This window comes from Xiphias gladius, chromosome 10, assembly GCF_016859285.1.
Source record: "Xiphias gladius isolate SHS-SW01 ecotype Sanya breed wild chromosome 10, ASM1685928v1, whole genome shotgun sequence".
Classification (NCBI taxonomy): Eukaryota; Metazoa; Chordata; class Actinopteri; order Istiophoriformes; family Xiphiidae; genus Xiphias; species Xiphias gladius.
Genome location: NC_053409.1, coordinates 9,114,160 through 9,135,077, shown reverse-complemented (window position 1 = coordinate 9,135,077; position 20,918 = coordinate 9,114,160). Strand labels below are relative to the sequence as shown.

The window sequence follows — 20,918 nt, the reverse complement described above, 5'->3', positions numbered from 1 at the left end:
TCACATTTAATAAGCTCATAAGTTTTGTGAACAAAATCTTACAGTTATTGAATAATGTAAGTAATGCAGAAATAAACCCTATAAATACTCTGGTTGATGGTAGTTCCATTTAAGTGGAATGGGGTTTTCTGAATGTAATGAGACAACAAACAACATACATAAAAAGCCTTTTCAACGTGAGTAAAACAATGTGACAACATTTATTGTACTACAGAGGTAAAACACAGCTGAAGCCATTTGACAGTATTTACATCTCAATAGAAAGCACCAGGAGAGCAGCTACTTATTCAGCTACATCAGACGGTCCCGAGTTTATTCAAGGTGATCTCTCTCCTCTCCGTTGTTGGCTCTTCAGTGATCCAGCTGTCACAAGAGTTTCAGGTTCATAGTCCACAAGTAATTGTATTAACTATAAGTGGGAACTTCAGAATAAGTTTGATCCAAAAACAAAGTACTCTTATTTGTGAAATCTCAGTTTGTACTCTATCAGTATAAAGGTATGTACTCTTCAACGAACAAAACAAAATCCAGCATGCACCTTCAAAGGCTGCAACTTTAGTTTGAGTATATTTTTTGTATGTCTCTATGTCTTTCCGTCCACGAGGGCTATTCCTGATACTGCCTCTCTGTGGCAGTGAAGAAATCCTCCAGGACGCTCCTCAGGTACTCAAAGGTAGGCCGGTCCTCTGAGTTTTCCCTCCAGCACATACCCATGATGTTATAAAGCCCCTCTGGACAGTTTTCTGGCTTCGGCATTCTGTAGCAACGCTCCAGGTTCTGGATTACCTCCGGGTTGGACATACCTGCCCAACAGGTAAAATGTAACAGAGTGGGTGTTGGATATGCTAGATTTGTAATTTAGTGATATTATAAAATGATTTTGTGATGGATTAGAATTAGTGCAGTGAATGAGTAGTTACCGGGGTAAGGTATGCGTCCATATGTCACTATTTCTGTGAGGAGGATCCCAAAGGACCACACATCAGATTTTATGGAGAAGGTGCCGTAGTTTATAGCCTCTGGGGCGGTCCACTTGATTGGGAACTTTGCACCTATGAACACAGGAGAAAACTTTGTTTCTCAAAAAAGACATGAACACTTGGTGGAGCTACTGCACAGATTTTTATCATGTTTCAAATTTTGTGATTCAATTTAAACTCTTTCCATTTCACATGCACTCAAACAAAAACCTTATAATAAAAAAAAAACACATTATTTAACCTGAACAAAGGTTCCAAGGCTTAAAAGAACATTTGATATGTGATATTAAGTCTCTGAAAGGGCTTGTTACCCTCTCTGGCTGTGTATTCGTTGTCTTCAATGAGTCTTGCAAGTCCAAAGTCAGCAATCTTACAAATGAGTTCATGAGACACCAGAATATTGGCAGCTCGCAGGTCGCGATGAATGTAATTTTTCTCCTCAATAAAGGCCATGCCATCAGCCACCTGCAGGGGACAGCACATTATCAGACAAGCCATCAATAGTGTGCGTGTTCAAGCACGAAATGCTTGGCTGTGAGGGACCTGGGTGTTTTAGTGTTGTGTAATATTTGTGTGTTTTGGACAGAGGAACAGAACGATTCCCAAACCAGGGAGTTTACCACTTTCCCAGGTCAGTTCCTTATACCCTTTTACCTCTGTAGTACGCCTGTGTACTCCACCCTGGTAGACATTTGTGCCTGCTCTACTTCCTGATACTAAAACCTGTCGTCCTGCCTTTACTTTTCTGTAGAATGGCTGATTATTTTAGTGACTGTGTTTCTGATTCTATCAAATACTACATGAGTCATATCAACATAGGCTGAACTCAGCAGGAAATTAGACCATCAACAAAACACTGATGATTTTTGCAGAAATCACCACTTGTGGTTACTTTGCATCAGTATAATTTGTGTTACTATATCTGTGTTTAAATATCTAACCATCAATGTTTTGCTGTGTCTGTGGTAAATATTTCAGACATAAGAATCTATCACATAGGTGTGAATGGTCCTGAGGATCTCGTCAGAAACTTGAGATGTTTGTATGTCTGTGTATTTCACAAACTTAAGCCGTTGTCATGACTTCCCACTCAGGCACCTTAACGCCTCTTTACTCTTAACTCCATTCATTTGATTGTGGTATGAATAAATGTAAAACTTTAAAATGTTATTTTGGATTTATTAAATAAGGTATCTTCTTTGCTTTCCTGTTGCTAAAATCTGATAACATACATGTACTTATATAAGACTAAGGATGGAAGGACCTGTAAGACATAAGGATGTGGAAAGAGTTTCCAATACTGCAGCAAAAGAAAGGTCATTAATCACTTAATTTTTATGGTCTATTACACGATGGTTAGAGTTACTAGCTTTGAGCTTTCACCACAACCACCATTACTGCATGACAACTGGCTTGAAAGCATCCTTCTTTAAATATGTTCGCCACAAAGCTGTGTAGAAACTCTACCTCTCTGCGCTAAGCTCTGAGGTGTAGGAGAATTTGCCTACTCTGCATGTAGAATCTTTTGTCTTGTTAGAATTTGAAACAGACTCTGCAGTCTGTCTTCCTGTGGTTGTGATTTCCATTCTCACATCCACGATACACATACGTTGCTTTACTGACATGTAACATTTCAAGAAGCAGATGTCGGCATGATTTTTAATTCTTCATGAATAGTCATGGCCGGTAAATCTTAAAGTTGCTATATGCAAGTATCTTAGCTTAAAACATTCAAAAAATAACTAAAATTACCAGCATAATGTGAAGAAATAACAGTTTTGACATTATGTCAAAGACGTCTATGTATTGTGTTGCAGAGATATCTACTGAAGTTTGCATGCTAACCAGCTAGCCCCGGCCCAACCCATTTCATAATGCCACTTTGAACCTAACAAGGCAATAGGGAGTTACTGTTGCGTCCAGTCTGCCCTGGACGGATGAGGATGAAGAAGTAGCGCTGCCCAGAGGGCAAGAACCCGTGTGCAGTGGCAAAGAAGAAGTGATAGAAACAGAAGCAAACAGGTAACATTGGTGTTGCTTTCCACTGCTGGAGACAGCTCTTGACGATCAAAAGAATGACATTTGATGCTGAACTCGCTACATTTCTTCTAGACTAGTGAGTAAACAACCGTTAATGCTTGGCTATGTAGTGATAGCAAATACTTCCATACAGCACCTTTGAAGAAAAATTTTGACTCCCTGGAAATACACTTATTCGCTTTGTTGCGAGAGTCAGATAAGAAGATTGATACCGCTCTCAAGTCTGTATGCTAAAAATGAAGCTAGTGCCAGTGGTTGGTTAGGTTGGCTTAGCTTAGCATTAAGAAGCAGCTAGCCTGGAAGATCCCCCTACCAACACATCTAGCATCTTGTTTGTTTAATCCATACAAAAATGAAGTGTAAATACACCACGCTTTGGTTTTAAGAGAGATATGTGGCCGCGAGCAGTGATTATCTGGAATCTTAGACAGGCAACCAACAGAGACTCCAGGAAGTTTAAAACAAATGATTAAACAAATGAGATATTATGTGTTAGTGAGCTACAGAGGTGCTGTAAGGCAAAGTGTGTTACTTTCTGAGCCAGCCTAATTGTTCCCCCCTGTTTCCAGTCTTTGTGCTAAGCTATGCTAACTGGCTGCTGGCTGCAGCATCATATTTAGAGTACAGATATTCAATGCCATCACTTCAGCTTGCAGTCTGTGTCAAACCCCATGTACAAACATCTGTCTTAGCTGAAATGTCAGTACTTATATGGTATATTCTATAACATTACCTTTGATAGGCATGACACCACACAATAATTATCACTTTGGCAGAGCTGTCATGGTGCATCTTACTGTATGTTGATGAAAGACAGCAAAACAAATTCTGAGAAACTGATCGGAAAATCTGCATCATACATTATGTTCCAAATACTACGCACACCTGCACACACACACAGCTCTTTTGCTGTGACAAGATTAGTGTTGAATGTAAGCTGCATTACAACAGTGGCCAGTTTCCCCTCTCTGAGGGCCATGCTGGGAGAATGGGAAGTGAAAGAATTAACGAAAGGCTATCTGGTAAATAGAGCGAAAGGAGTGTAGAGATAAGAGGACAAACACATTGATAGTAAACAGAGATGTCTTGCCTGAGATGCCATGTCTATCAGAGTGTTCATGGGCAAACTGCTTCCCTCCGTTGTTTTTAGGTAATCCACTAGGCTACCTGTAAGAAACCACATCCAAGTTACATCTCTTCAGAAAAGCACCGATGCATGTTTTTATTAACTTGCTATTACTAACTAAGCTCAACATTTTGAATCGATCTCACAGATCATGTCAATCTCTAACAACCTATTTCTGCAAATAAACTAGTTTACCACCACCAGTGCGTCATATGCATATTAGAAAAGCATACATTTGTTTATTGTATCGAATTTGAAGCTGCTGTGTACAGAAGATTAAGAAACAATGAAAGGTAATCTTAATTGGAAATCCAAAGTAAAATCATGCTTTGTTCAGAAGACAAATGACATTTTCCTTTGTCAAAAACATCATGATTCCCCAGAGACATAAATAGATGGACTTGGACCAGAATAGCAGTTCAAATCAGGGAACATAACACTGTGAGGAAGTACACGATGCTTCTGTCAAGCTGATGCATAGTTTCTGACAGTGGACTTTGTGCGAAGTTTGATTAGGACGGAACAATACCTCTGCACACCGGCCAACCAAGGCAAACCAAAGGAAATACTTTAAAAAGAATGACTGTGCCAGGAAAGAGGAGGCATTTCTCTTGGAGGCTTCTCTGCTTAAGTCCGGAAGACTGCTTTTGAAGTCTGAGAGGCAGAGCAACGCTCTTTGTCAAGGTCACAAAGGGAAGCTGGGATGACATGCCTGTTATTTTCCATCTTTGTTGTCTTCGATAATAAAAAAATAAGAGACAAACTGGAAAGATGGGAACTCTGAGCCATCCTTTCTCTTGACAACAGAGGCAACAACTGTGTCCCGTCCACACGTGAATGCCAGACAAAGAGGCAGCCTCATGTAGAACCACTGCTGGTGGTTTACAGGCCACTCATACAAGATCATACAAAGGAACTCCATTCACTTCAGCTGTAAGGCTGTTGTTTTGTTTGTGACAACCCAGTGAAAAAGAATTACACTTAGACTTTTGAGGATAAAATGATACAGATTCCGGATCACTTTCATATGACAGCAGCATTCGGGTGTAATAAATCTTTACTGGGCAGTGTGGTTGTAACTTGGAAAGTTGTTTGCAGCTGTTACTGTGACCCTATTTTATTACGTATGTTTGTGATTTGCCGTAATTTAACATGTACTTTGTTACATAAGAAGAGAGGGGAGAAGAGGAAGATCCAGTGGCAAGATACTGAACAAATCGCCATTGTCAACTGCATTGTTTACTGCTGCAGCCTTATAGTGTTCCAATACTTGTGTATATGTGTCTGTGTATGTGCGTAATACAGACTGTGGAAAGTAGCCAGCTTTTATCAGGGGTCTCAGTGAACAATAACATGGCAAATCACCCTCTCCTTTTTTAACACCCCTCATCTCAGACTGGCCAAGAGAGACTTCCCCCCGATGAGTAAACACCAGTAAACTGTCTGGAAGGCCCGGAAAAGAAGGGAAAGTTCATGTTTGCTTTTAAACAATTTAGCGCAGAGTAGCACATACAGGAGAGTCACGAGGAGAAGCTGAAAATAGCCTATCAGAAGCGGGGCCACTTCAGCAGAGCAACATGCTTTGGGAGGCAACGCTCATGACTTACTATAGCTCCCTTATTTTAGGTTTGCTTACGCAGCTGCATTCATGACAAATCACAGGTGATGATTATGCTGTATAGTTCCAGAAATGCGCATCTCATATCCTATCATATTTCAAACACAAAGAAGTATCAAGGCAGCTGTGGTTGTGTGATCAAAAGACATTCAGCTAATTCAACAGAGTCAGTGGAGTGAAGAATACATGTGGAAACACTATGACTCATAAAAAGGCTGAAACGCATGGGGCAGCTCAGTCTTTTGTTCAAGAATGTGCTCTCACTCAGAGTCCGTTAACAGATCAACATGTTTGATCCTGAAAGGCTATAACAGGGCGCTGACTATAACAAACACTTTCTTTGTCCTTTCTCCAGGCACAGAGCTCACCCCGACGACACTGTCTTTGGTGTTCAGGGTAACAGGGCAGGAGATTAAGGAAGTGATTGTCTCAGACAGGCTTAGACATATTTTCGTTGAGTAAACTGAAATGAAAGTAGCTGGTACGATTACAGTGGGATTTCTTTTTAATTTATCTTCAAATGAGCCTTCATTTCATGGAAATACCCGAGGATCAGGTTTTCCTTTGCTTTTTAAGCTTTCGGTGATATCTGGCATGACCTCTTGATAGCTAGTTATCGGTAAAATGCTCCTGGCTTGGACAAATACAGTATTTTGACCTACCATTTTCCATGTACTCCGTGACAATATAGATCGGCTCCTGGGTAACCACAGCAAAGAGACGGACGAGGCGAGGATGTTGCAAGTTCTTCATCATGTTGGCCTCTGCCAGGAAGGCTTCCACCGACATTGTGCCCATCTTCAGATTCTTAATTGCCACTCTCCTTTCATTATTGTACACACCTGTAAACACACATTTAAACATCAGTGGGTGTCTGAAAGGCACTGACTAAAACAAGACCAGGTCTACAGCCATGATAGCAGCTCTGTGAAACTGTACTTAGGCACAGTGGGACTTTGAGCTAAATGCTAACATCAGTAAGCAAACATGCTGATGGAATGTTAACCGTGTTCACAATCTGAGTTTAACGTGTTAGCATGCTAGAATTTGCTAATTAGCACCAAACACAAGGTACTGCTGAAGCTAATGGGAATAATTTTGCAGTTAGATGGTCACAAACTGAAGTATTACACAAATTGAAATTTTGACCTAATCATGGCACTGGATGAAAAGTTAAAAAGACACAACATTAATTACAATTAATTTGGAAGGGAAATAAGTCTGCAGCAAGTTGCATAGTTGCAACCAAAAGTGTCAACCTCATGGTAGTGCTACAGGAAAAGTCAGGCAACCACCAAAGTCAGTAGGATTCAGCCTCGGGGGACCATGAATATCAATACAAAAAGTCATGACAACCCATCCAGTTGTAGTGGACAGATGAAAAAATGTTGCTTTTGATAGGGCTATGCTGCTAGTATGACTAAACATGTTTTGTACGCACAGATTACTGAATTTTGTTATATAGAATTAAACCCAAATAGCTTCCATCTCAGGTTGTAGGGATCCTGATCACACTGGTTATGTCATGAGTTGTGATCAAATAGGTGCTAAACTAACAACACTTCCACATGACTCTCACGCAAACAGGATCTTATTCCAGCTTTGGTACACTAACATTCCCATATATAATGTCAACTAAACCCAAAGCCAACCAGTTTTATCTTCTGTCATATCACACACTGAGCATCTCACGCCATGCATGAAACATAGCAATGCTGGGAACAAATTATACTCACCATTCAAAGCATTCCATCATCTTTTTTATCTGCAAATGAAATCTCCTCACTAAAAAGGATGGTTATCACATATTTTCATGTTATCTAATTTGAATAAACATTGCATAGCAAAAGACATATTATTTGTCAAGTATTTCCTTGAACCAATGTTTGGATGAGGACAGAAACAAACAGAGTGCCCAGACTACATGCATGAAGATTCTGTAAATAGAAAGTGGCTGTGAAACAAGGACAAGTTCCATGCTTGGCAATGTTTAGCTCTAATGCAGTGGTTTGTTTGCGATGTTGAATGGTGCTGGGAAATGAGGATGGAAAATAGAGGGGAAAATACCCCTCCAATTGAATAATAATGGTGTTGTAGCACTGATTATTTCTACTGTTGCCCTTGTGATCTAAATATTTTGCCTTCTTGTTTAATTCAATACTCCAAAATCACAATAGACATTCATACAAGTATTGTTCAGAGACAGTTATTCTGAACAATCAGCTCATTGAAAAGGTAGATTTATGTGGTTCAAGTGATGTTGCGTAACAGGGTTAATACCTCACATCATTCTCCAGTTATCCAGCGAAAACAAGCCTACAATTAAGACTGTACTGAGGCAACTGTTGTGCATGCATTGCAGAAAAACCCTGGCTAAAGGCTTTCTGGGAGACACACAGTCAAACCAATAACTGATTGAGCAACTGGGCTTTGTACATGTGAAGTATCTGTGCAAAAAAGTTTAAACTCCTCTGTACAGAATGTAAAGATAACACTTAAGGATAAATTTTAATTAAAAAAAACCTCAATAATATAATATAAAACCCAAATATTCTTTTACTAAATCCGTCACCAGCTTTTTCACCTCTTAGTCTCAATCTTCTATCTTTCATCTTCTCTGTTACTCACCCATCCAGACTTCTCCAAACTGTCCTGCCCCAAGCCTGCGTTCCAGCTTCAGGGACTCACGGGGAATCTCCCATTCATCCTGCCACCAGGGCTTCTGCGGTGCCCTCGACCTACAAGGCTTCGCCATCTTTGTGCACAACCCATCTGCATCGCCTGGACAACAGGGAGAGGAAACAGGTTTAAAATGATTCTGATGAAGACCCTGCACAGTATCCAGTAATCTTGATTGATTGATCAAGAGGCTGTACGCACGTGAGTGATGGTGGACAAGCTCCTTTAGCGAGTTAAAGGATATCTTGGCTGTGATATAGAAGCCACCGTTGTCCATGTTGCGGATCCTGTAGTGTTTGACTCCTTCACCTGTGTTGTGGTCCAAGTCCCTGATTGATAAGGAGTATGACCCTAGAACAAAGAGGAGGCGTAATGTACTGTGAAGGAGCATGCAGATTTTACAGACAGATGAAAGTTGAGATAATTAATAAAATAAAATGACAAAACTATATTGATAGTGCAACATGAAAAAGGCAATATTGATGGATTTTGTCACTCCTATTAATATTCTTCATCTTACTTTGATTTGGGGATAATCATGCTCTAAATTTTGGTATTACAATTCCCATAATGCTCTGGGTGAGCAGATGTAAACAGGAAGTATATTGTTGCCATGGAGTCAGTTAACTGTGGGCTACCGCTTTAGCCTATATTTGTTTACATTTTGGCAACTAGTTTGGCATTAAAAGTATGCCAAATTAGTTCTGTAGTTATAAGGAGCATCGTTTTTTCTGTGAGTTCTAATTGGGTTCATTGACATACATTCACAACGGACATCTGAGGTAATGATATCCTTAGAAAGCAAAAGTCATACTGAATCTAAAAATATGTGTACCTTGCCTGTGTGTTGAGATTTGACTGGATTATGACTGGAGAAGGAGGATGAATTTTGTCATTACTTTGGTGCTCCCCCCTGTGGAGGTGCCGCTCACAGTTTGCAATCCTTTGGTCTGAAGACTAGTCTACACTAGCAGCTCTGTGGGGATGTACTTTGCAGTTACTGTATAATGCTAACCATCACCAGTTTAGCACATTAGCATGCTAATAGCTTTGGACCAACAGACCACATTACCATTCCTGCTACTGAATTATGGCACATACTATATCTGGCGGGGTTAGCATTCCACTGTTAATGCTGCATTTCCAAAAACATTAGGATGGCGTAAATGTACATGTAAAAATGTCTTCCGACATTTTCATTCTACGTAGTAAAGCAAAACTGAACCAAATAGATAAAGCGAGTTGGGAGACAGGAATTAGGTTTGTGGTAAATCAGTATTTCAGAAAAACTGCCAGTAATAACAAGACTGAGAGCTAGATAAAGGATGCCAGTCATTTTGAGCATGATGTTACTTGTGTGATAATCACACCAATGTATCACAGTTATATTCACCTTTAAGTGAATGTAACAGTGGAGGGACATATTCAGATATACTGCTGAAAAGACCACCTTGTGAAAAAGAAACTTTTATTTCGTGTAGACAGCATATGAGTCAGTGCTAAGATGACAAAAAGATCAGTTCACCTGGGGTTGTCTCACTCTCTCGAATCAGGAAGGAGCCTTGCGTGTTCCCAGGAGCGAGGAGGAGCCTCATTGCTTCATTTCTAGAAATGTTCTTGAAGAACCACCTGCAGTATAAAACACAATATGCTTGATGCTTTGAGCTAACCACTTCCTTTTATCCAGGGTCACAGCATGCATTATCTGAGTTAGGAAGGCGTTGAGAATGTGTCGAGAGCAGTATCATTATGTTTCCTGTATGACGTACGGTTCAGTCTCCACTGTGGTCATAGCAACAAAGTTGTGTGGGATGTAGCCCTGCTTGCCTGTGGTGAGAGACTCTGCCAAATACCACTCTGGATCATCCCTGGATGTCAAAGGAGACAGCAATAATACCATGAGTGGGTTACAGGTTTGAGATGCCTCACAGCAGTCCAGAACGTTTTGGGGATGAATAGGTACGCAATCAGAAAGTAGTTTCAAATTAACCCCCGGCTGCCACAAGGGCTCTTTGCAACGTAAATGATCAGGGCATGAAATGACTAGCATCACACCTCGTAGGTGGGTAAGTGTCTTGTCTTACATATCAGCAGATGAGACAGGAGAGACAACGGAGAAAAGAGACACACTCACTGCTGACTTTTAATCTTCACCACATTGTATACAGCTTGTTAAACCTTTGACGTTTATCGGAGGACAAGTTGAAATAGTTAAAATCTAAATTAATTATATTTTTACGTTGATGTCTGTAGCCGTAGCCAGGATTTTAGAAACATGAGCTTTAATTCCCCTCAGAGAACCCCACCCAGCTAAGAAATTCTGGTCTAGCCACCACCCAAACTTTGCACAATTTTCTGAGTATTTCACAAAATCATCATTAACTGTTCAATTATGTTTTTTTGTAAATTATGATCTGGTCCCAGGTACATAAAACTCTAAACTTTATGCTCTTTAGTTTATTTAGTTTTTTGCCTAAAAAAATCTTATGTCAGTTTAAACTCCATTACAGTTTGCTAGATGGATGCTGGCTGGATCACAAAATAAAGGTAAATAAACTTCCCATAGTCCTTCCCATTTTCATATTTATAAGTCATCTTTTTATTTATCAAAAAAATAAAAGCACTGCAGATCTGTAAGCCTGATATTCAGCTCTATTTTCTTTATATATATGTGTTTTTTGTTATAGTGTTTTCTCTCTCAAAACTCATAATGTAATCACATGGCTAGACTTTTTTGATATTTTTTTCCTTTATTCAAGTATCAACAGTAGAGAGAGACAGGAAATATGGGTGGGCGCAAGTGGGATTAACATGAAACAAACGTCTCACACTGTGAATACATAATGTGCATCTTAGACTACTACCATACCACCTTATGCCACGAGGTTTATTTTTGGAGCTGTAAATGATGGTTAACGTAGCCGGTAAGGATGAACACGGGGTTATCTTGCTGCAAACTCAGTTGTCCGGCATATTTAAATGAAGTTTCAGGTGCCGTTGGGGTGAGTGGGTTGTGATTGAATTGTTGTCTGGGGCTGAAATATTATTATAATTTGGTTTTACCAGGCTTTACTATTCACCAGCAGCTTACCTGTTGATGATCTTGAGTTTGTCTCCCTTCTCAAAGCCCAGGTCACCATCATGGGTGGGTTCATAGCTGTATATGGCCACCCCAAGGTTGTCTGCAAGAGGAATATTATAGGGGTCAGTGAAATAAAACATAGGTAAAATACACAGGGGGCCAGTCTTAAACACCAATGTGGTGTTGAATTACAATAAAGACTTCTGTTGTGTTTGGGGTGTTTGAATTCCTTTGATTTTGATATTTTTGACAAATGGCTGCTGCTATTCTTGACAATGTGGCCTAAGGTGAAATGTACAGAATCTTAACTTGATTAATAAATTATCCACCAAAGTTAAAGACTTTATGAAAGATTTATCTGATAAAGGCTTTTTTTACTGATTTTTTCCTTTTTTTTTTTTTTTTTTTTTTTGGTGCAGTAAATTGTTTACTTGATTACTGAAGTAAACATATTTTGATTCCTCAGATAATCCAATCACACAAGAAACTAGAATAGAATTTTGGCTTACAATGATTTGCTTTTTGACTTCACAAAAACAAAAATATAATACTGCAAGTACAGGAAGACGATACGGGATGTGGGAGATGTAAAGCCCCAAATACGACACGAGACATGAGTTGCACATGTATTTCTTTTCTGCTTATTCGTAAACTATGATACAATTTAAGTTTTGTCAAAAAAAAAAGAAGGAAAGAAATAATAATTTTATGGCTTTTTTTTGAATTATTAGCCAATGCCCATGTTTACACTGCCGAAGTAAATGTGGGTCCCAGATCAGCAACCATAAGACCCCGCAAACAAATGATCCGAACTTGGGACATTGTCCTTGAGTAACAAATTGGCTCTCAGATGCTGCCCGAGCATTTGACAAACACCCTTCTCATTTTCATGTAAGCAAAACGGGAATGGGAAATGTTGAAAGCAAAGCTGGCAGGGAAAATAGAAAATGTGAGGAAAAGTGAAAATTTGTGAGCAAATTATGAAATAGATAAGTGAATGGATTAATTAGGACGATTTAATGAAAATTTGGAAAGTGAGGAGTTGAATAGATGTAAAATAAATATTTAAACTCAAATTCACTGAAATTCTTGGAAGTCAAGGAAAAGGTAAAAAGAAAATATTTTAATGAGTTTTAGTAATTGTTAACACTGTATTATCTCCTTATGCATTCAATTATACTTACAATTATACTACAGTCTGCCTGAAACCGTATAACTTATTACACCCAATATGTATATAATATTTCACAGTTTGTTTGTACTTTACTACTGTTACTTCTGTCTACAATGTGCTGTATATAGGACATCTATTGCGTGTCTGCCCATCGTGGAAGAGGGATTCCTCCTCTGCTGCTCATCCCTAGGTATCTCCTTTTGGCACCCATTTAAAGGTCACCTATCAAGGGTGTCGTGTATGCCCTCAGAAGCAAATTTGTGATCTTAGGCTACATAATTAAAATGGATTTAATTTGACTTAACTCATAATATCACATATAAGTAACATTATAGACACCTACGCTTGTAGATACATGCAGAAAAATATACTGTATCTTCTTACCTGGTAAAGGTGATGTAGGAGGTGAATGTTGTGATGGGTAAGGAATAAGCTGATCTGTGTACTGGCGAAAGGAAACCGAGAACAATAGAGGATTAATGCGGTAATACAGGAGACTATTGCATGTCACGTTCACAGTAAAAACCAACTAACGCAGGTCTCTACGGTAAATCGTCAGCAGTTTTACTTTTTCTGCCAGACAGAGTGTCTCGGTGTACTGTGGCACATACAGGTGGTTTTCTCCTTTATTTCAAATCTCGTGAGGCATCGCAGAGAGGAAACAAACAACATTAGGGGAATAATTATGCTCCCATTTACTCACAAACACAAAAGACAGCTTCCCTCGCAGTTATTTAAGTTATAAAACTTTTCTAGCCTGGAACATACAGTAGCAGATTGTATTTTATAATTTTCTCGGTAAGGGTCTGCAGCCTACTTATGTGCATGTCTCTCAAATAGTCATTCGCATTTGGCCAAACAAAAACCCAATGCCTTTAATATCAAGCCACATACAAACACTCATTTATAGACCACAGTTTACAGTGTACAAATATTGACACAGATACATGTGCATTCAAGTAAAAATAACATGAATACATACTGCACATACAAAATGTACACTTACTGGATTACATGACTCAGGAGATATGGGACAATTGCAGTGTTCACAGATTTCATCCAAGTTCTCAATCCAGTCACTGTCTGAATAGTCCGAACTGCAGTTACATCCCATCTTTTCTGCAATTTAGAGGATCAAGCTATTTTGGTAAAGGCACTGTATGGGCATCGAAATACACATAATAATTACTACGTTTTTACAGGGAAAAATTCTCCAATGAAGGTATTTTCTTTTGGCTAGCATTCAAGATAGCTATGGTATCCCAAAATAAAAGTATCTCATACTAACCCAAGACAGTTTTAATATATCATGCACTGCAATGTCAAGTACACACATCAAATACTTGAGGGAAATTTTTTTTTTCTTTTTAATTTTAAAAAAAATCTACATTTCACGAAAGACCTATTTAATGGCTGCACTTTATGCTTTATAGCTGGTGAACACTAACAGAGGATGCAAATTGCTTCAATCGGACGTGACTGAGGGCATCGCCTCAAAATGGAGGCTCAATGGTGAATCATGCTCTAAATCAAGAGCCTAACACCTCTAAAAGCTTTCATTTTAGACACTCTTTTGACAGTGTATAAACATGCACACAACAGTCAAATACAATAACACAAATCACATCACAAAACTGTGACATACAACTAAAATGTGCTGCAAATCACAGGCCTTTAAATGTTCTAATTCTGATTTAGTCTAGATTAGCAGGCTCTATAAAACTGTTCAAACACTAATCTTGTGTAATCCAACGTCTGCACATGCGCTGTATTCTAGTGCACTGTACAAACTAGCTTTCTCAAGCTCACTTGGCTCCCGTTGGACCACTCATGGAACAGGGTCAGTGGGCTAATCGCAGCAGCCGTCTGTCCCAAAGGCTCAGAGCCGTGAGAAAAATCTGGAGAGGCCTGACCCGGCAACAACAACCCACTACTGTACTGAGACCCCGTGGAATGAATCACAGGAGTATCACAGGCATATGAAGAAGCCTTTTTAAAAATTATTATCAGCACTCCTACGCCTACTGGCCCGCACTGAGGGAGTTGCACAAACAAAGTCAGTATTTTCCACTGAGGGGCTACCCTCTTCTTTTTATGACCTGCTGATGTAGGCCTTTCCAAACAAATCCTGTTGATTGTTATTGTTTGCAAAGTATTATGGGTATGTAGATGGTAAGTGAGGTCTATAAGAATGACCTTAATTGGCTTAATTCACATGGCATTGTCAGGGGAGCTGATGTGATTTCAAAAGCCTTTTAGAACACCATTAACTAAGAAACAACATCCATAAATAGAAAAAAAAAAAAGACATTTGATCTGAATTTTTTCTTGTGGTAGCAAAACAATCACAGTAACAATATTGTGCTTTACATTCAAATTTGTATTTGTACTTACGGTTGCTTTTACCCACATTACCTCTCATATGTAGACATGTCTATGTCACAGGTGTGAATTTACAAATACATTCAGGGACAACAAGTGCCTGAATCTTCTCTCTGTTTTAATAATAAACCTGTAAATTGGATTAATACCATACAGGCTATATTTTATTACAATGAGAAAGCATACTATTGTTCTTATGTGGTCCCGTCTTCTCTGTAATACTGAGTCTTATCATTAGTGTCGAGAACACAACCAGTTTCTTAATATGTGATGTTACAAGACTTTATGTTAAACCATGCGACGCAAATGAAAACACAGAACGATTTTTAGGTTACATGGCCATTGTTTCTGGGTGTGGATTTGATTTCCGCTCTATACGTCAGTTTTCAAAGTTCAGTACATTTCGTATAAAAGTCAAAAGATCAAAACAATCTCCCTGATTTACAGTATGTAAGATATTAGGATATTTGGTATAACACGTATAATAATGACAAGGAAATTAGTGTTTGGCCATCTATCTCTGTCACGCTTTTTTCTGTCTTGGAATTCTAAAATTCTCTAACGCTGAAAGAATAATAACTTTGATACTCACCTTTTGAAATATGAAATGTCTCTTCAAGCGTCCAATACTGTCAAATTTCAGGTAGCGCCATAGAGATATTCTTTATTTAATAGTTATTTTCTTTAAAAGAGCTATTTAGCAATATGCGGGTTATTCACCAATGGAGCGTGGGTCTGAAGATGTCATCATCTGCCTCTCTTATTATAACTGACTCTAGGAGTACTGATGTGGTATCTTTTACGTGCGCGCACACACACACACACACATACACACACTTTGGAGGAATAGAGGAGAGCAACCCAGAGAGTTTCCTGTCGTTGAAAGGTTGTGGGTTGCTCTGCAGGCTTCTAACAGGTGCTAACTATGCAGCTGTGTGTGAGCAAGGGGGAACGTTATAGGCTCAATGGTAAAGGGGTCAGGACAGCACCTTTCCCAAAGTGGGAACCAAGATGTAAATGTTCCAATACAGTTAAGAAAGCAGGCTGTGGTACGCTACCAGACAGTGGTGAGGTTATATTTGTATGTTTTTGTGTTGCTTATGTGTGCAACATCTGTGATTCATTGACCTTTAAGGTGAGGACTAACCAATCAATGTGGAGCTGAGGTGCTGGCCCAGGGTTATTCAAAAGATCTTATTGTGTAAGACAGAGTATTTGATTAGACAAAGAATTTCAAATACCGTCAAACTGATCTTAAAAGTATTATAATTTATTATAATGTATCATATTTACAGCAATAGCACACAAAAGACTATTTTGGTGGTCGGGAGCAGGCGTAGGTTTAATATCAGGACAACAAAACTACAGAGGCTATTTTTGTCACTCATTTTGTGGTTTTTGTTTTCTGTGGCCAGTGGACCATTTAAAAATAGACTTTGGCTTTGTTTTTCACCACCTACTCAAATATGAAAAAATTGACAAAATTAGACCCCAATGATCTTTTGCAAAGGCAAATCAAACAAATGTCAATGAGTGGATGGCCCTCTAATGAACTGTTATTTCAACCAAAGCTTCTTGTTGAATTGAGCCTGGGGGGTGGGCGGCACATGAAAAAACAAGTATCTCAGGCTGCTGGAGCCCTGTAAGCCTGAGCTGTCATGTTTTCTGCCTGTAAGACACCTCTAAATGTGGACCACATCTCTTCTCTTGTGGTGAACTTGTGCTGCTAGAGAGCATGCACTGGCAGGAAGTCAGTCCAAAAATTACAGGAAGTGCACAGAAATATGTGCTTAGGAGACTGCCACAGGATAGATTAAGCCTCACTTGCGAATGAAACCACCTGAATTCACTCTGTTTCTGTTCAAGCACAGTGTAAAGGGAGGGGGAGGATGGGTGAATTAGTTTCAGTTTTTGACATTTAGAGGGCGGTCTGTCAGACGTACTCAGATACATGATGAAAAAATATCGTGGATCACCTTGCACATACCTAAAAGAGCCTCGCCAGCTTGTGACAGACCTGATGAGGCTTTGAAGGTATTCCTATTTTCCTCTCGAGCCACACTCGTCACGACTTCCAAATGTGGCTGGAAATCACATTCTGTTACGCAACGCAATTGAGATACTATCAATATGCACCAAGTTTTCCAACCCTCCTACCTACTGCCTCACAACGCAGCTGCTGGCCTCTTTCATGTGAGCAAGTGTGGCTGTTGTTTGCCGGTAATGCTTACTCATGTAAACTTAAACACAGGCTTTAACAAATCCAAGTATCGTGCATTTTTGAGTTGTAGTCTCAAAATAAACTGATGGATGTCAATGCTTTCTTTACACTCTAATGTCAGCTTCTGCTCATAGGATGACATGAGGTATGGTATGGGGGGAAAGGTCAAGGGGAAACTATCTGCAGGGCAGAGCTTAGTGGCACAAGAAACATTACTCTGCAGCGCTTTATTTTAAGAGCATTCACTGAAGAAGAAAGCCCCAGGGTATCATACCTAAGCCTCTATGCATTCTCCATATAATACTCATTTCCACTATCCCGGTCTAACGTCACACATGAGGTCATCCGTGTCCTAAAGTATGCCGCAATATAATGATCACCTCAACACTCCTGCTTGTGCTTTCGTTTCACACAGTAACCGCACTCTGCCAAGGCATATTTGGTTTCTTGTTCGACTCATTATGTCCAACAATGATCTGTGGTTCTGCACATCCCTCTAGGGCCCCATTCATATGTGTGGATATTACAGAAGGTCATGAATGTCTCGTGGAAGGAAAGAAGAGACTATTGTGCATGGGAGGCTTTTGGGACCTAGGAGTGGATGACATGGGATGGATCTGATGGAGTATGTGGTGACATTTACCCAAGATAAGACTGATTGCAGATTTTGCATAGTTAGATGCACAGAATCTATCCCGAAGTACACTTTTCCATCATGTAATTATTTGTATTCGCAACTTGTGTGTATGCATATGCCAATAAAATACAAATCACAACTGACAGACATGGTAAAGCGTTTTTAATATTGTGTTGTATGTGCAAGAGAATAGCAGTTTACATTTTAAGGCATTTTGCTTTTATAGACTTTTGCCATGTCTAAACATTCATAGTACAGTAGCGTGATTTAACAATATCAATAATAAAAAATGTCAATAGGTTTTTTTACATTTAAATCAACTACAAGACATGTAAAATATCACTAAACAAAAATATTTTATTACTCTTATTTCTTATATAGTAAACTATTTAACTGAGCAGCTCAACAAACTTGGTCACTGTTCAGCCTTAGAATCTGTGCTCTGCAGTCTTCCAGGACACGGTAATGGAAGACAAAATGCATCGGGAAGAGCCTCCTGGGTCCTGGTACTGCGCTGCTATAGCTATATCTCTATAGCATATAGAGATATTTTTGGTTTTGGGAAGAACAGGTATAAAAGTGTGACCTCCCACTTCCTCTGAGGACACCGGTGAGGATGGTACACCGACGAAGGCTTCACCAGCTGGAATATTCTGCTGGAACGTGAGAGGAGTGAAAAGTGTTTCGTAACGTTGTCTCTATCTGACGAAAAATATGACTGGTCATGTAAAGCGGTGGTTCCCAACCCTTCAAACGACCCCCACCCCCCACCCAAACTGTTGTGCATTTCTTTGGCAATGTGCAACTCTCTTTCTGCAACACCAAATGACCTTGGTATAACATATGTAACATATTTATTTCTTTACATTTCAGTCTAGCTCTTAGTCTTCATTTATCTGCTTTGATTCACATTGTATCGTGCAAAGAACAGTCAACAGTAGATTAGCCCAGGCTCCATCCAACAGGAAGATCTGTCAGCATTAAGGGTGTGTTCCCCTCCAGGTCTGTACACAGAGGCTTCCTCATGCATGTCAAGCCAGTGTGCACATCATAAGAGTTATTTTCATTTTCACCCTTGGCACCAGTGGCTGGCAGCCAAATAACCCTTATACTGTGCCCACACAAAACACAGAGGAAGCCATGGGAACATGCTCAGTAACATTAATGAAGGGTTTTGGTTTCAACACAGTGAGAACCGCCTAGAGTTGATGTTCATCTTGGTGAGGCCCAGGTGTTTCAGAGGGGTGGACAGAGCGAAGGCAGCCTTCATGGGGATGTCACACAGCAGGTCTGATTCCTCTCCGCACTCCTCCAGCTCGTAGGTTGCATCGTCCAGCATCTCCTTGTGGCGGTCGCACACCTGCTCCACTTTCAGCTGGTGAATCTCCCCGCGCAGGCGGATCAGCTGACGGGCCAGACGGTTGTCCTGAACCTGCATCTCCCTCTGACGAAGGAGCAGGGATGGAGGGTCCGAGAGTTGGGGAGGGAGGTTGAGGAGAAGGTGAGCATCAGTGAGATACCAAAAAAAAGGAAGTTTGGATTTGGATGACTTAGTTTTATCTCCTGGGACTGTGAGAACAGACATCCATTTGTTTTGCAAACTATTTGTTTAGCACAGCATGATGTCACTCACGCTATGCCTTGAATTAAATCTGGTTCTCATGCAGAGCACATCACTGACAGATCACTGAAACACAGAACATCTATTTCACGTGTATGGAGGGGGAACCTATTCCTTTTTGTTTTTGGTTTGGTTTGGTTGGTGAAGGATTCTCGACTCTTTGCAAACAGTATGTGCGCTAAAAATTCACCCTCAGTGTAATATATCTGGGTAAAGTGAAAATAAAATGTTGAGCAGTCACTCACCAGCTCTTTTCTCAGAAACTCCAAAGCATCATCAATAGTGTCAAAGCCACAGATGCTGCGCCCAACCAGCTCCGAGTCCTCATTTCGCAAAATAGCGGGTAAGGACGCGACTTGTCCTCCGGGAGCCGGGCTGTCTGCTGAGTAGCTCTCCTTCCACGGTCGACTCTGAAGCCGCTCCTGCCACTCCAGATAGGACGGTCTGCGGGTCTGCAACTTCAGCTTCTCCGTGAGCGCTTTCACGCTGTCCAGGTCCCCGGCGTGTCCCTCGGCGGACTCCTCGCCAAACTCTTTCAAATCCATCGGCCAGGAGCGAGAGTCAAGTTCGCTTTCAGGTCTTGGCAGTTGGGTGATTGGAGCGCGACAGGTCCTTACCTCCTTTATAGGAAGATAAGAAGCAGTGACCGCCCATCCCGCAGAGGCCGGAGAGGCTGGATCATTCGTTGGCTGCATTATGTAAAGAAGCCAGACACTCAGAAAGACTGAGAGGCGCTTTGTCACATATTGACTGAAAGTACAAAAGTATAACTTTGCATTTATACATGTGAAGCAAATCAAACGATTTTGGAATTTGGAGTCAAGTGTGCGTACATACTGTGGGTTCCCCCTGTTTCCAAATCATCTGTCCGGCCACTTTTTTCTTATTTTAATCACAAACTATGTGATCTAAAGTGACTATGTACAAAATAATTTTAAGGCCGTCGCACTTTACGAGAGTTTTCTGTCACTTTATGATTCTAATCCACCAGTGGTGGACGTGGACGAAGTATTCAGAGCGAAGTAAAAGTAAAAGTAAAAAAGAAAGAAAGAAAGAAAAAAAAGTAAAAGTATAAGCACAAGTCCTGCATTCAAAATAAATAAAAATACAAAAGTGTTATGAGTATAAAACCTTCCTTAAAGAATCAAAAGTAAAGACACCCAATGCAGGAAAATTGCCATCGAGGGTGCTGTATTATTGCCTGTCCCCTGTCCACTATTACCTCAGTATTACTGATGCATTCACGCGTAAGAGGCGTTTCGATGTAGCCGGTCGACGAGGAGCTGTTTTGAGCTACTTTACCCTCCAAGGTAGATGAATCTATAACAACGAGTACGATTTTAATTCGCCTGTCATGT

The 20,918-nt window shown here is 40.1% G+C and overlaps 2 protein-coding genes and 1 long non-coding RNA gene across 4 annotated transcripts; 1 reads left to right on the top strand and 2 right to left on the bottom strand.

Moving 5' to 3' along the window:
- Nucleotides 1-181: 181 nt before the first annotated feature.
- lck (LCK proto-oncogene, Src family tyrosine kinase) lies at nt 182-15,831 on the bottom strand. 2 transcript variants are annotated; one of them, XM_040136793.1, is made up of 13 exons: nt 15,674-15,831; nt 13,706-13,818; nt 13,084-13,144; nt 11,535-11,625; nt 10,213-10,311; nt 9,969-10,072; nt 8,645-8,794; nt 8,393-8,545; nt 6,427-6,606; nt 4,111-4,187; nt 1,292-1,445; nt 921-1,052; nt 182-803 (listed from the first exon to the last, which is right to left on the bottom strand). In XM_040136793.1, the coding sequence occupies exons 2-13, from the start codon at nt 13,811-13,813 to the stop codon at nt 607-609; spliced, it is 1,506 nt and encodes a 501-aa protein (XP_039992727.1). In that variant the 5' UTR covers nt 13,814-13,818; nt 15,674-15,831; the 3' UTR covers nt 182-606. The 2 variants fall into 2 exon arrangements, with proteins under 2 accessions (XP_039992727.1, XP_039992725.1); XM_040136791.1 differs by having other exon boundaries at nt 8,393-8,794.
- On the top strand, nt 1,516-18,009 carry LOC120795168. The gene is made up of 3 exons (XR_005708210.1): nt 1,516-1,611; nt 8,401-8,644; nt 17,803-18,009. It is a non-coding gene; the product is annotated as an uncharacterized LOC120795168 (long non-coding RNA).
- A 91-nt stretch (nt 18,010-18,100) lies between these two features.
- Nucleotides 18,101-20,141, bottom strand: fam167b (family with sequence similarity 167 member B). Its single transcript, XM_040136460.1, has 2 exons — nt 19,806-20,141; nt 18,101-19,383 (listed from the first exon to the last, which is right to left on the bottom strand). Exons 1-2 carry the CDS (start codon nt 20,103-20,105, stop codon nt 19,120-19,122), a joined length of 564 nt encoding a protein of 187 aa, XP_039992394.1. The 5' UTR covers nt 20,106-20,141; the 3' UTR covers nt 18,101-19,119.
- Between the last annotated feature and the right edge of the window lie 777 nt (nt 20,142-20,918).

Bases quoted from the DNA above. Each gene is read 5' to 3' on its own strand.
- fam167b (XM_040136460.1), bottom strand. From the start codon at position 20,105: ATGGATTTGAAAGAGTTTGGCGAGGAGTCCGCCGAGGGACACGCCGGG. The intron at 19,384-19,805 runs GTGAGTGACTGC...CTCCTTCGTCAG, and splicing joins AGTTTCTGAGAAAAGAGCTG to AGGGAGATGCAGGTTCAGGA.
- lck (XM_040136791.1), bottom strand. From the start codon at position 13,813: ATGGGATGTAACTGCAGTTCGGACTATTCAGACAGTGACTGGATTGAG. The intron at 10,073-10,212 runs GTACGTCATACA...TTTATACTGCAG, and splicing joins ACCACAGTGGAGACTGAACC to GTGGTTCTTCAAGAACATTT. The intron at 804-920 runs GTAACTACTCAT...CCTGTTGGGCAG, and splicing joins TGGACGCATACCTTACCCCG to GTATGTCCAACCCGGAGGTA.